This window comes from Myxocyprinus asiaticus, chromosome 29, assembly GCF_019703515.2.
Source record: "Myxocyprinus asiaticus isolate MX2 ecotype Aquarium Trade chromosome 29, UBuf_Myxa_2, whole genome shotgun sequence".
In the NCBI taxonomy this organism is placed as follows: Eukaryota; Metazoa; Chordata; class Actinopteri; order Cypriniformes; family Catostomidae; genus Myxocyprinus; species Myxocyprinus asiaticus.
In genome coordinates, this window is record NC_059372.1 from 1,550,236 (window position 1) to 1,565,000 (window position 14,765).

Here is a 14,765-nt window from a genome sequence, read left to right on the forward strand (position 1 = left end):
TTGACACTACAGAGAATGTGTAAAAATCTTTGTCTTACAGACATTTGGAGACTTCTGAACCCATCAGGGAGGGACTACACCTTTTTTCATGAGTTCATAAGATTTACTCTAGAATAGATTTTTTTATATATCTAAGTCACTTATTCCATTTGCCACTGACTGCTCAACTGGGAACATTTTAGTTTCAGATCATGCTTTGGTGTGTTAAGAGAAATAAAGAAAAAGAAATAGATTGCTTCAATATATCCCTTCTATAGGACCCAGCATTTCAACAAATGTTAAAGATAGAAGCCAGTGTTTATATAGAAACCAATTATCATCAGTGCCCTCTGTGGGCGTGGCATGGGAGGTGCTTAAGGCGGTCCTTGGGGGCGGATCATATAAAATGCCTCATTCATTAAAAAGATCAAAGCACAGGAATTTATGGAATTGGAAAAGAGTATTAAAAGTGCTAAAACAGAGCTGAAGCGCCGAATGTCATCCAATGGTCATAGAGAGTTGACTCAGCTAAAATATACATACAATTCTATTTGGGCACAAAGGTAGAGTTTTGGTTATTCAGGGCTAGACAGACAGGGAAACTTCTTACCAGATACATAAAACAGAAAGAGGTTTTTTTCCACCATTCCTTCAGTGAAGTTTTCTAGAGGCAATATATTTACCTCTCCTACAGATATTAATAAACCCTTTAAAGAATTCTGTTTCAATCTTTATAGTTCCACGTCCATGTCTTCCAAAAAGGATATTAGTAACTTCGTAGAGCCATTACTCGTAGAGCCATTAACTTCCTAAATTTACGAATGATCAAAAAGACTTTTTTGACTCAGATATTATTATGGAGGCGCTTGCTGAGGTAATTAAAGCCTTGCCAACAGGTAAGGCACCGGGGCCATGTCACAGAACTGGCTCCACTTATGTTAGAAGTTTACAGAGTCATTAAAGAAAAGTGAACTACCACCAACCAAGCCCTGATCAGTCGCATTCTTAAAAAGATCCAAATTACCATAAAAGCTATCGCCCAATTTCCCTGATCCAGTTAGATGTAAAAATATTGTCTAAAATTCTGGTTAATCGATTAAGTAGTGTAATTACATCTCTTATACATATAGATCAAATGGGGTTTATTCGAGGTCGGAGTTCTTCTGACAATATTAGATGTTTTATAAATATTATGTGGTCAGTAGCAAATGATCAGACCCCAATCACTGCCATCTCACTTGACGCCGAGAAGGCGTTTGATAGGATGGAATGGGACTAACTTTTTAAGACTTTGGGAATTTACAGGTTTGGGAAAACGTTTATTGGGTGGATTAAGTTAGTTTATAAACAATCGCAGTGGCAGTGCAGTGCGAACTAATGGATTAATTTCAGAATGTTTTTTTCTCTCAGTAGGGGAACCCATCAAGGCTGTCCTCTCTCCCCTTTATTGTTCTGTCTTGCCCTGGAACCATTAGTAGCCGCAATAAGAAAAGAGGATGATTTTCTGGGTATTGCTGCAGGAGGTGTGTGCATAAATTCTACTCTACGCAGATGGTATATTATTGTCTCCATCCCAAGAAGATCTATGCCTACCCTACCTCCATAGAATTATTAATTATTTCTCCAAATTTTCAGGATACAGGGTGAACTGGTCTAAATCGGGAGCTCTTGGATGCTATAGCGTGGTCGCTATAATGTGGTTCACTCTCGGTGGGGCACGTGGTGAGTTGTGCATGGATGCCGCGGAGAATAGCATGATAAGATGCGTGGATTGACGGTCTCAGATATGGAGGCAACTGAGATTCATCCTTCGCCACCTGGATTGAGGCGAGTCACTACGCCACGACGAGGACTTAGAGCGCATTGGGAAGTGGGCATTCCAAATTGGGGAGAAAAAAAGGGGAGAAAATCCAAAAAACTAAAAAAAATTCGACAAATACATGACCTTTCTGGAGGGCTCTCAGTGAGGACCATGTGGAGAGTAACATGTTTGTGTTTGAAATCGTAAATCGTATCCTTTGTGGAATTTTTCTTTTCTCCTTTTCTCTCTTTATTTGTTGATTTTTATATTTTTATTTTTTAATTATTTTTTATTTTGTGTGTACTGTATATACAGTATGTGTGTGACTCAGGCTTGACCACAGGATGTTGCTGAGGGTTGGGGTGTGGTTTGGGATTGGGAGCAGGTTTGGGGATATTGGGGGTTAAAAGTGGATAATTGTTTGATTCTGTTCATGTACTATCTTGTAATTTATTTTATGAATTATATTAAGAATCAATAAAAAACAGGTGCCTGGGTAGCTCAGCGAGTATTGACGCTGACTACCACCCCTGGAGTCGCATGTTCGAATCCAGGGTGTGCTGAGTGACTCCAGCCAGGTCTCCTAAGCAACCAAATTGGCCCGGTTGCAAGGGAGGGAAGAGTCACATGGGGTAACCTCCTTGTTGTCGTGATTAGTGGTTCTCGCTCTCAATGGGGCATGTGATAAGTTGTGCGTGGATCGCGGAGAGCAGCATGAGCCTCCACATGCTGTGAGTCTCCGCGGTGTTATGCACAACAAGTCACGTGATAAGATGCGCGGATTGACGGTCTCAGAAGCGGAGGCAACTGAGACTTGTCCTCCAGCCACCCGGATTGAGGTGAGTAACCGCACCACCACGAGGACCTAGTAAGCAGTGGAAATTGGGCATTCCATATTGGGGAGAAAAGGGGCATAAAAAAAAAAAAGAATCAATAAAAAACTGTTAATCAGAATAAATATATATCATCAATGCTTCAATATTTACTATCATTAGATCTCTCACGGTTTCCAGATGCTACAGACATTGACTGATCAAATGCAAAGAAAATACACAGAGGAGCAGATATTACAGATATTAAAGTGATTATTACAGTAAGTATTTTCACAGATGTATTACAGGAAAATATTTCACCATCATGAATGAACTACAGCTTACAGAGTCATAACGGCACATAGAAAATGTCAGAAAAGATTGAAATATCAAATCTGTCTCAGCGCTAGCCAATCAGAAGACTTTAAAGGTGCTGTAAGCAATTTTAGTCATTCCAGAATTCCCACAAACTGAGCCACTGGATTAGCCACGCCCCTTTTTCCAAAACCCAGCACTACTAAGATACCAAATTAGATGTAGTCGGACCGACTCAAGCAGAAACAGTTGTTAAAAACAACAGCAGCAAAATAGCGCCCTCAACTGACAACTCTTATGAACAACATGGCATAAAAATGGCATTAAGCCTCAATAATTTGCTGCAACTACAATACTATGAGAACATGCAAAATGATTGACAGGCAGACAGCGTCATTGTCTGCGGTCCGCGGACACATTTTTGTTTGCTGTTTACAGAGTCTAGAGCTGTCACAGAGATCAGAGAGAAATCTCACAATGAAAATCACTTACAGCACCTTTAAGATGCTTCATAACTGTCATTCACAGAGCAGCCCATATATAGGCAGCAAGAAGCTGAGAGCCTGATGGATGAAGTGAATCATTCCTTTTGTAGAGCAGGTTTTAAAATGAGGGGGCATGTCTAATTCAGCGGCTTGCAGCACCTTTAACTATGAACTCAAAGTGCTCTCTAATAATACAACCAGTAAAGACGAGAAATTCACAGATGGTACCCACAGTGATTACAGAAGCCATGTGATCATAAAGGTCTGCTTTATAGGACACATCAACACATGATTCCAAAGTTATGTGGTGTCTCAATCGAATGCAAGTCAAGTTCCAGAAGTAAAACTCCTGTCCTTTTTTCTCTCAAGACGGCTGAAAAAGTGGACGGACACTGTTGCGCTCTATTGGGTTAAACTTGAAAAACGTGTGAACACAAACATGTAACTCTACAAAGTGAGATTTCCTGTTGCTACAGTAAAGGACAGAGCTATCTGCATGCAGTGTGCTAGTGTTTAGCTGTTAGTTGGGGTCACACAGGAGGTCAGTGTCATTAGAAGTACTGAGGACTCCTGGGATACTGGCGTACTCCTCTGTCTCAAACTCCTGGACGGGTCTCTCAGACTCCTGGAGTGTTACTGGTTTCTTTGCCTCTTTATTGGGAGCCGAAGAATGTTTCCCTTCCAGCCAGTAAGTCACCATGTCACCTTTACCCTGACCAGATACAGAAGAAAAAAGTCATATGTGTTTGGAACAACATGAGGGTGTGTAAAGTAAGACAGAATGTTCATCTTTGGGTGAACTGTCCCTTTAAGAGGAAAGTGTCTCTCACCTTAACCTGCAACACACCTCTGCAGGTGAGCAAGTACCCGCCAATCTCCTCCAGCAGGTAGAAAGCACTGGAGCTGCACTGGATCTTCAGTGCTACAGAGAAATATTTAATTAAGTGATTCATGCAGAGAGAGAGAGAGAGAGAGAGAGAGAGAGAAAGAGAGACAAAGATGTTCTGTACCTTCACTGTTTGACTCCATGCGTGACGCAGTGTTGACTGTGTCTCCAAACAGACAGTATCGCGGCATCTTAGTTCCCACAACACCTGCTACTACTGGACCTGAACACACCATCAAAAAGATATTTGGGTCACAGTCCAGACCCAAAGTGACATGAATTAGCAGCTAAAAATTGTCAGCCAATTCTAACGTGATGCAAATTTCCATCATTGCGGAAATAGCTTGCCAAATCACTTATTTGTATTCAGTTTGCCACTATGGCTTTTGTATGTTGCTTGTATTTAGAGACCAACTATTTATGGGTGTTTCTTCTACTTCGGGTACTTTTATGTCCCAGGGGTTGATTTTTATTTACACAAACAAATCAAGTCCAATTTTGTGTGTGTCTTGTACTGCTCAGATAAAGAAACCATATGTATTACATCAGAAAAAGTGATTTCGGTCAAAAATGACCAAACTGTATAAGAAGGTTAAAACAAAGATACTTCAACTTTGTTCTTTTTGCTATATGAAGGTCTCATTAAACTTGGAAACTTTTTACCAGGTCTTTATCATTTATTGTTGGTACTTTTCAAATGTCTTTTATGCATCAATTTGACTGTTTTAGCCTTGTTCAATATTAAACTATGAAAATCCATTATAAAAATACTAATTATTAAATTTTAAAAACTATTATAGTAAATAACAGAAACCATTTCACTTATAACTTCATGAAAAATAAATGGAACATAAAATATCACATACCATTACTTACAGGATGCAAGTCATATAAAAAGGAGCCCACACACAAGGTAATCGGATGCATAGATCATTAGATAATTAACACACAGCACATAATGTGCTATCTGGCTAAAAACACGTTAGCTTTCCTGGATCAGATGACTTCATCGGACATGGTGTAGTACGTTGTCCTGCATAATGGAACGCTGAACCAATCGTATTAGGATTCAGAACGCAGCAACCAGAGGTGGAAGTCATCCAAATATGGGCAGAGAGGAGCGTTCACTGTAATTACATATGGCCACCAGGAGATGGCGCCAAGTACATGACACAGACTCAATGATGACTCAGATGGCACAGAATGAAACTGAATGAGATCCGTTACTCATGACTGCATGCTTTGGAGAGAGAGCAAACCTTCAGTCATTGTTGTGTAATTAGTTCTTATGTACAATTTTTATGTTTTATTTGTTTGGTTACGTTAATGGACATTTTTTTTAGAACTACCTTATTTACACCCTGAGATTTAGAATGTCAAATCAGAAAAAAAAGTACATTTTTGGCTAAATTTATTTGTGATTTTTCACCAGTTTCTTGGGCTGAGAGTCTCAGAATTTATCATAAATATGTATAATTAAAACAATTGAAAAGTTTTCTTTACCAATGATACCAAACACTTGACCCTGCTTGTTTTTATTTTTGTATTTTTTTTTATTAATAAGCCTTTACTTTAGGGCATGCCACTGAAACAGGAAATCTTTAAAAACACCCTCAGAGCTTAAAGGGCCAACCAAGTGAAGAAAAGTGTCAGTGAAGAGCATGCTTGAGATGAAATATGAGACAAAAAAAAGAAAAATCAAGCGAAATATATATTTTTTATCAATCAAACTGTAAAAAGTGTGAAAATATGATTTAATTGTGTGTATTTAGGATATATATTTTTTTATCTACTGTATGAAATTAGTCTTAGCAAGACTAAGGAGTCGGTCATTTTATTTGAAAGAATTCACAGAATTCTATTAAACACAATCCAGAATTTGAGATGTGCTGGAAATCACACAAAAAATGACATAAATCTCCTGTGATCCATGAACACACACTGTCGGACATTGTTAGCAGACAAATTAAATCAACTAGTGAGAATGTAAAAAATGTTTTAACCAAACTTTACTTTCTAGAAGTGATAAAAGTCCCTGAAGTTTCAGAAACACTCATAAACAGCTTAAAGTTGATGCTTCTAAACACATGACACAAAAGCTCATATCTTATTGGTTGGAGAGAGAAAAAAAACAACCGAGGGGATCGCAGGTTTGACGTGTCAAGAATTTGCGGCAGAAATTCTGGATTTGGGCTCTTACTGTAAAATAAAAGTACGTGTAATTGCAGTTCTGTGTTTAATGAGGACCTGAATGTATTCCAGCACGGATCTGCAGTTGTGTTTGGGGTCTGTGAGGGATTCTGAAGGTCTTGCAGACGGACACCAGATCCAAAGCCATGCTGGCGATCTCAGACGCGTGAAGAATCCCGTTCTCTCTGGGCACACCAGACACCACCATATCTACACAACACATGAACAAATCTGCATGAAAACGAGGGTAATATTCCATTTATTTGAAGTGATAGTTATGCAAATATATCAACTGCACATAAACAGCTGTAACACAGTTATTCTTAGTGTTTAGTTTTCTGTTTATAGAAAGTTTAATACACACACATCTGAATAAAATCTACATCAAAATTGCAAAAAAGTGTGTGTTTGTGAACTCATGCTACTGAAAGTCACATACATGCATCCCCGATCGTTTCCACTTTATAAACATCATAGTTGTCGATGATATCGTCAAAGGTGGTGTACAGTTTATTGAGGAAGTCAACAACCTGGTATGGAGTACTAGTGCTGGATAACTGAGTGAAACCCACGATATCACTAAGACAATTAAAAGGAAGATATAAAAACACATAAAGTCAGAAAAAAACCTGTTTATGAATATATAGCATCTGATAAAACATGTCTGTTCAATTGATTATAAAGAGCATGTTATAATTTCAGAACTGAAAGTGAATTGTTGTCGAATTAAAGCATGTTTTGATTTTTTTATCCCCTTTTCTCCCAATTTGGAATGTCCAATTCCCACTCTTAGTAGGTCCTCGTGGTGGTGCGGTTACTCACCTCAATCCGGGTGGTGGAGGACAAGTTTCAGTTGTCTCCGCTTCTGAGACCGTCAATCGGTGCATCTTATCACGTGACTCGTTGTGCATGACACCGCGGAGACTCACAGCATGTGGAGGCTCATGCTACTCTCCACGATCCACACACAAATTACCACACGCCCCATTGAGAGCGAGAGCCACTAATCACGACCACGAGGAGGTTACCCCATGTGACTCTACCCTCCCTAGCAACCGGGCCAATTTGTTTGTTTAGGAGACCTGGCTGGAGTCACTCAGCACGTCCTGGATTCGAACTCGCGACTCCAGGGGTGATAGTCAGCGTCAATACTCGCTGAGTTACCCAGGCCCCCTGAATTAAAGCATACTGAAGGTATTTTCATGTGTGTTTACCTGAAGAATACAGTGGCACTGACGTAACTCTGTGCTTGTAATGGTTTGCCCTGTCTGAGGTCATCAGCCACCTGTTTGGGCAACATACCTGAAAAACATCAAAACAAACAGACACTGACAATCACATCTATAAAACACATGTATTCTCAAATACACTGCACCAATCAACATCACTGCTTATGCTTAAAGGTGCTGTAAGCAATTTTTTTCATGGAAAGGTATGCAAAACATTTTCCTACTCCCTGAAAGATATTAATGAAATTAGTGTGTTGCCTCTGTGACAGCTCTAGACTGTGTAAACAACAAACAAAAATGTGTCTGTGGTCTCTGATGCTTCCTGCCTGTCAATCATTTTACGTGTTCTCATAGTATTGTAGTTGCAGTGAATTATTGAGGCTTAATGCCATTTTTATGCCATGTTGTTCCTAACAGTTGTCAGTTGAGGGCGCTATTTTTCTGCTGTTGTTTTTAACAAACGTTTCTGCTCTCAACAAAGCTAATTTGGTATCTTTGGAATGCGGCGTTTTGAAAAGAGGGGCGTGGCTAATCCAACAGCTCAGTCTCGTGGAAATTCTAAAACAACTAAAATCGCTTACAGCACCTTTAAATAAACGGATAAAAATTTAAATGAACATTTTATATAAACATATCACATTTTGAACTTTTCTTAAACACACGTTTATTAATACACCAGCCTTTCATAAAGGCATGTTATGTAGTCTACTAGACAACATCATTTTGCATTAATGACAATAGAAAAACAAGATCCAGAGCAGCGCACACAGACTTCAACACTTGCCGCATAAAACACGATGACGGTAACAATCAACAGATAATTTTTTGATCATGAATGGGTAATTTTGAGTGGAAAATTAACTTCATACTTCACAAAACAGGTTAACAGACATAACAACAAAATGAACAAACGGTGTAAACAAACTTGCAAACAGTGAAACCATGCAAGCTCATTAATTATGCAAGCCTGCCGGGAACACCAGCTTGAAAAGTTAAGTAAAATTTACTTATTTTATTTACTAGTGAAATTTATAAATATGGCATGGTTTTCTACTTTAGGATTGATACATAATGATTGTAAAAATAACAAACAGTCATGAATAATATTTACTTATAAGCTAGAGCATTAACTTTTACTTGTTTGAATTATTTACAAATGTAGAATTTACTTAATATTTTCAAGTTCACAGGGGCCTGAGTAGCTCAGCGAGTAAAGACGCTGTACTACCACACCTGGAGTCACGAGTTTGAATCCAGGGCGTGTTGAGTGACTCCAGTCAGGTCTCCTAAGCAACCAAATTGGCCCGGTTGCTAGGGAGGGTAGAGTCACATGGGGTAACCTCCTCGTGGTCGCTATAATGTGGTTCTCGCTCTCGGTGGGGCGTGTGGTGAGTTGTGCGTGGATGCTGCGGAGAATAGCGTGAAGCCTCCACATGTGCTACATCTCCGTGGTAACGCGCTCAACAAGCCACGTGATAAGATGTGCGGATTGATGGTCTCAGATGCGGAGGCAACTGAGATTCATCCTCCGCCACCCGGATTGAGGCGAGTCACTACGCCACCACGAGGACTTACTTATTCAGTGTAGAAAGTACTTGATCTTTTCTGCTATATTCACAAAAAGTTTTGGAATGGTTTTTTGGTAACACTTTACAATAAGATTGTATTCATTAACATTAGTGAACTACATTAGTTACAGTAACATGAACTAACAACGAACGATACTTTTACAGCACGTATTAAGCTTGCCTACTGTTTATTTTTTAACATACAGTTTAATAACACATTTTTAAAATTAAATACTTGATTAAATACTTGACTATGTTAACATTAATGCATTATGAACTAACTATGTACAGAATAGTATTTTAATTAATTAACATTAACCAAGATTAATAAATGCTGTAAAAAAGTAATTGTTCATTGTTGGTTCATGATATCTAATGCAGAAACAGTACATATGCTAGCAAATAGTGCTTTATTGTGAACTTTTACTGTTTTTTGTCTATGTAAACACACTATACGGACACACTTCACTGTTGTGATGCATCAAACTGCTTTTTCAGCATCTAGTGCATTGAGACGGGTTTTAAGGCTTTTTAAACACAAAAACGTGTTCTGTTTGAACAGCCCCTTAGTTTACAGTAAAGGGAGCTCTCAGTAGTAAATATGTGTCGTTAGTTTACTGTAAAGCAGTCTGTCTGTCTTCTGTTTCTCCAGCATCAGATCTTGCGTCCGTTCCCCAACCAAAACCTCCAGATGTTTACTGTACTTCTCCATCTACACACACACACACACACACACAGTTGTGTTATCATTAGGCCATTGTGTGTCTGGTTCAGTGTGTGTTTGTGTGTGTTGTACTGACCAGTTCCATCATCATATCCACTGGACTGACTTTATGGGGGTTGATTTTGTAGACAAACTTGCGGATCTGCTCAAAGATTGGCCGGTGGGCGGGGTTATGAGCACGACATCGACGAATCAGCTGATGGAGGGAGAAACAAGTTGATAGGATGAGAAAGAAAACACCAGAAGAGAATCCAATTCACCACAAAAGTCAATGTTAATAAACCTCAGCGTATTCAGCAGGACACGGGCAGGTGCTGTCGGCTTTTCCTGAAATCAGCTCGGGCAGCGGAGGACACCACGCACACTCAAGAGAACTGTCTTCCACCTCAGAGAGACAGACAGACAGATAGAGAGACAGACAGTATTTCAGGATTATTACTTGCTTACAAAGTGATTTAGATTCTCACATACAGACATTTTACACACATACTCACCGGAACTGGGTCATTTCTGGTCGCTATCTCCAATAAGATGATTGAATAACTGAAAATAAAAGAAGAATAATGACAGTGTGAATGCTATACTGAATTTTAAAAAAAAATAGTATAATTATCATACATGCAGTTTTTGATGAGTCCTCTGTCTTGCTAAGGATAAGTTTTATAGCTAAAAGCTTTATGTATCCTTAATACACAAAATTAAATCATATTTCACATGTTTTACAGCTTGACTGGAAAAGATGGCCACTAAAAAATGATATTTCCCTTGATTTTTCTTTGTTTTTTCTCATATTTCACCTCAAGCATGCTCTTCACTGACACTTTTGTCCACTTGGTTAACAAGTACACAAAATTTGGAACAAACTTTATTAGGGGTATAAAATTGTTTGGTGTGGTGAAATGACGCCACAACTGTGGGACAGTCGTAATATTTGAAAAATGTATAGTAATAATTTTCACACATGGTTTATGTTATTTATTATCATAGTTTTAAACATTTAATAATTTGTATTTTTTATAATGTACAGTATTTTCATAGTTGAATACTCAAAGTCTGGATCTGGGACTAAAACAGTCAAATCTATACATAAGAAAACATTTCAAAAGTACCAAAAATGAATGATAAAGACCTAGTAAAAGTTTCCAAGTCCATTTTAATGATACTTTCATATTACAAAAAGAACTAAGTTTAAATGTCTTTGTTTTAACCTTCTTATACTGTTCGGACATTTTTGACCAAAATCACTTTTTTTGATGTAATAAAAATTGTTTCCTTTATCTGAGCAGTACAAGACTTGTTGACTTTTCCTCCACTTGCCATCTGAACAAACAAAAAATTTTGATTCGTTAAATCTAAGTGGTCATAAAAAAATATATAAAAAAGCAACACCTTTGCCGTTTACGGTCAAAATTGACCGACCATAGGAAATGAATGGGAAAGACTAAAACAGAGTATTTTTTATTATTTATTTGTCGAATACAATATATAAATCAGCCACAATGCAGAACAAACACACATAGAAATGAAGGGGTGAGGGGGTGAGACTTATCTCAGATAAGTGAGACTCTTATTAAAAAAAAAAAATCACATGTACACAAGTATTCACAGCCTTTGCTCAATACTTTGTTGAAGCACCTTTGGCACCAATTACAGCCTCTAGTCTTTTTGAGTATGATGCTACAAGCTTGGCACACCTATTTTTGGGCAGTTTCTCCCATTCTTCTTTGCAGGACCTCTCAAGCTCCATCAGGTTGGATGGGGAGTGTCAGTGCACAGCCATTTTCAGATCTCTCCAGAGATGTTCAATCGGGTTCAAGTCTGGGCTCTGGCTGGGCCACTTAAGGACATTCACAGAGTTGTCCCGGAGCCACTCCTTTGTTATCTTGGCTGTGTGCTTAGGGTCGTTGTCCTGTTGGAAGATGAACCTTCTCCCAGTCTGAGGTCCAGAGCGCTCTGGAGCAGGTTTTCATCAAGGATGTCTCTGTACATTGCTGCATTCATCTTTCCCTCGATCCTGACTAGTCTCCCAGTTCCTGCCGCTGAAAAACATCCCCACAGCATGATGCTGCCACTACCATGCTTCACTGTAGGGATGGTATTGGCCAGGTGATGAGCGGTGCCTGGTTTCCTCCAGACATGACGCTTGCCATTCAGGCCAAAGAGTTCAATCTTTGTTTCTCATGGTCTGAAAGTCCTTCAGGTGCCTTTTGGCAAACTCCAGGCAGACTGTCATGTGCCTTTTACTGAGGAGTGGCTTCTGTCTGGCCACTCTACCATACAGGCCTGATTGGTGGAGTGCTGCAGAAATGGTTGTTCTTCTGGAAGGTTCTCCTCTCTCCACAGAGAAACACTGGAGCTCTGTCAGAGTGACCATCGGGTTCTTGGTCACCTCCCTGACTAAGGCCCTTCTCCCCCGATCGCTCAGTTTGGCCAGGCGGCCAGCTCTAGGAAAAGTCCTGGTGGCTCCAAACTTCTTCCATTTATGGATGATGGAGGCCACTGTGCTCATTGGGACCTTCAATGCTGCAGAAATTTTTCTGTACCCTTCCCCAGATCTGTGCCTCGATACAATCCCATCTCGGAGGTCTACAGACAATTCCTTGGACTTCATGGCTTGGTTTGTGCTCTGACATGCACTGTTAACTGTGGGACCTTATATAGACAGGTGTGTGCCTTTCCAAATCATGTCCAATCAACTGAATTTACCACAGGTGGACTCCAATCAAGTTGTAGAAACATCTCAAGGATGATCAGTGGAAACAGGATGCACCTGAGCTCAATTTTGAGTGTCATGGCAAAGGCTGTGAATACTTATGTACATGTAAGGTTTCAAACAAACTTCTTTCACGTTGTCATTATGGGGTATTGTTTGTAGAATTTTGAGGAAAATAATTAATTTAATCCATTTTGGAATAAGGCCGTAACATAACAAAATGTGGAAAAAGTGAAGCGCTGTGAATACTTTCCGGATGCACTGTACATTAATAAGGGGTAAGACCATAACACATCCACAATGCAGCACACTCACACACACAAATAAATAGGTGAGGCTAACATAGCCAGAAGGCAGAACACAACACACACACACACACACACACACACACACACACACACACACACACACACACACACACACAGAGAGAACAGAGTCTAAGTCTTCTATTTTATACACTAATCACTAGTCCATTTCTGTTCATTTCTGTTTATTACTTTTCATTTTATTGACAATATTATTAATTTACTTTGAGTTATTAAATTTTGATGTTTTAAATAAATGATTGGTAATAAAATTATGATTCTATCTCTTGTCTTTGTAACACCATGGTCAGGCTTGACTGTAAGCATAATGTGACATTATTGCAAAAACTAGCACTTAAAAACAGTTAAAAAACAAATGCTTTGTCAAACTTTGACAAATAGCAGTTTGATAATGTCTAAATATATATCTAAATGCGTAACTTGTGATAAAATTTAGAATTACTACATAGTAGGTGGCTGAAAAGAACACTGCCGCCATCTACTGGCTATTATTGTCATAACATGATTTTTCTTTTTTCACCAGATGTCAGCAATCCGCCCCCAATATATGATGCACTCTCATATTTTCTTCATTTTTCAACTTGAAGTGTAGGTTTTTACTGTAGTGAAGTGACATAGATTTGCTTATTTGCACATACAAATGAATGTGAGAAATGTATATGTAAATGTATCAGTATTTTAATGTTAGTACACAGTAGTTAAAGACACCTAATATAAAGTGGGACCAACCAAACTAACACTTTTCCTCAACTGTACATATAAATTTGAACTTTATGACAATTTTTTTTCTCCAAACTTTGACAAAAAAAAAAACCTACCCTAAAACTACTACTTACATTTTTGCATTACGTTATTTACGTTGTGTCAGAGGGCGGCGATGGGGTCAGATATACTCGTGTGTGAGTGTGTGTGCGCACCTGAACACATCTCCGGCTAGCGTGGGCTCCTGGTTGCCGTTCTGGGCTTCAGGTGGCGTGTAAACCTCCTTCAGTCTCTGCTGATATGTGGTGAGAGGTTCGGCACAGTCCTCACGACGGTAAACCCACAGACAGTAATCTGGTCAAGCAAAACAGATGACAACAGTTGTGCTGTACCTGCAGTAGAGATCAGAGGTGTGTTATTTGTGTTAAAGTGTGCAGGTGTGCTGTACCTGTGATTTTACACACCCAGCGGTCGTCTATAACACAGTTTGTTGATTTCAGTCGTCCGTGGCAGATTTTAAACTGATGCAGGTAAGACATCCCACGAGCAATATCTGTTGCAAAGGAAAACCTGCAAAAAGGACAATTATGCAGTTTATACTGTAATGGTTCATTTCTATGAGGAAGTCAATGGAAAGTGTAAATTAATTTTAAAAGTAAGTTTCATAAGTACAAGGAAATAATGAATACATGATAAAAACAGCATCATAAAGGGACTAAATAATGTGTTAATTAAAAACTGTAAGTTTAGGGTCAGTGTGTAGTAATTATAATTTGTGTAATCTAAAGAGATTAAAGAGAAAATCACTTTCTTTCAACACAAAAGGAGATGTTTAGCGGAATGTTCATGCTGCTCTTTTCCATATAATTAAAACATAGCTGTCTAGCTTTAAAAAAAAAAACAAAAAAAAAACACCATTAAATGAATCAATAAAAAATAATTATTTTAAGATTTATGCATTTTAATTTCATAACAAAATTCTATCAAATTGAATTAAGTCATCTTTAATACAAAAAACTAAAAGAAACTAAATAT

General features: G+C 38.6%; 1 protein-coding gene across 3 annotated transcripts in view; it reads right to left on the bottom strand.

Annotated features, from left to right (window-relative positions):
- Nucleotides 1–2,757: 2,757 nt before the first annotated feature.
- LOC127420270 (atrial natriuretic peptide receptor 1) overlaps nt 2,758–14,765 on the bottom strand; it is a 52,607-nt gene continuing 40,599 nt past the window's right edge. For all 3 annotated transcript variants that reach the window (XM_051662362.1, XM_051662361.1, XM_051662363.1), the window contains 12 exons: nt 14,179–14,300; nt 13,946–14,084; nt 10,484–10,532; nt 10,273–10,374; nt 10,066–10,185; nt 9,884–9,977; nt 7,683–7,770; nt 6,908–7,047; nt 6,526–6,678; nt 4,403–4,501; nt 4,223–4,314; nt 2,758–4,104 (listed from right to left, as the gene is read on the bottom strand). In XM_051662362.1, coding sequence (XP_051518322.1) covers nt 3,913–4,104; nt 4,223–4,314; nt 4,403–4,501; nt 6,526–6,678; nt 6,908–7,047; nt 7,683–7,770; nt 9,884–9,977; nt 10,066–10,185; nt 10,273–10,374; nt 10,484–10,532; nt 13,946–14,084; nt 14,179–14,300 — 1,390 coding nt within the window. In that variant the 3' untranslated portion in view covers nt 2,758–3,912. The remainder of the gene's footprint in view (nt 4,105–4,222; nt 4,315–4,402; nt 4,502–6,525; nt 6,679–6,907; nt 7,048–7,682; nt 7,771–9,883; nt 9,978–10,065; nt 10,186–10,272; nt 10,375–10,483; nt 10,533–13,945; nt 14,085–14,178; nt 14,301–14,765) is intronic.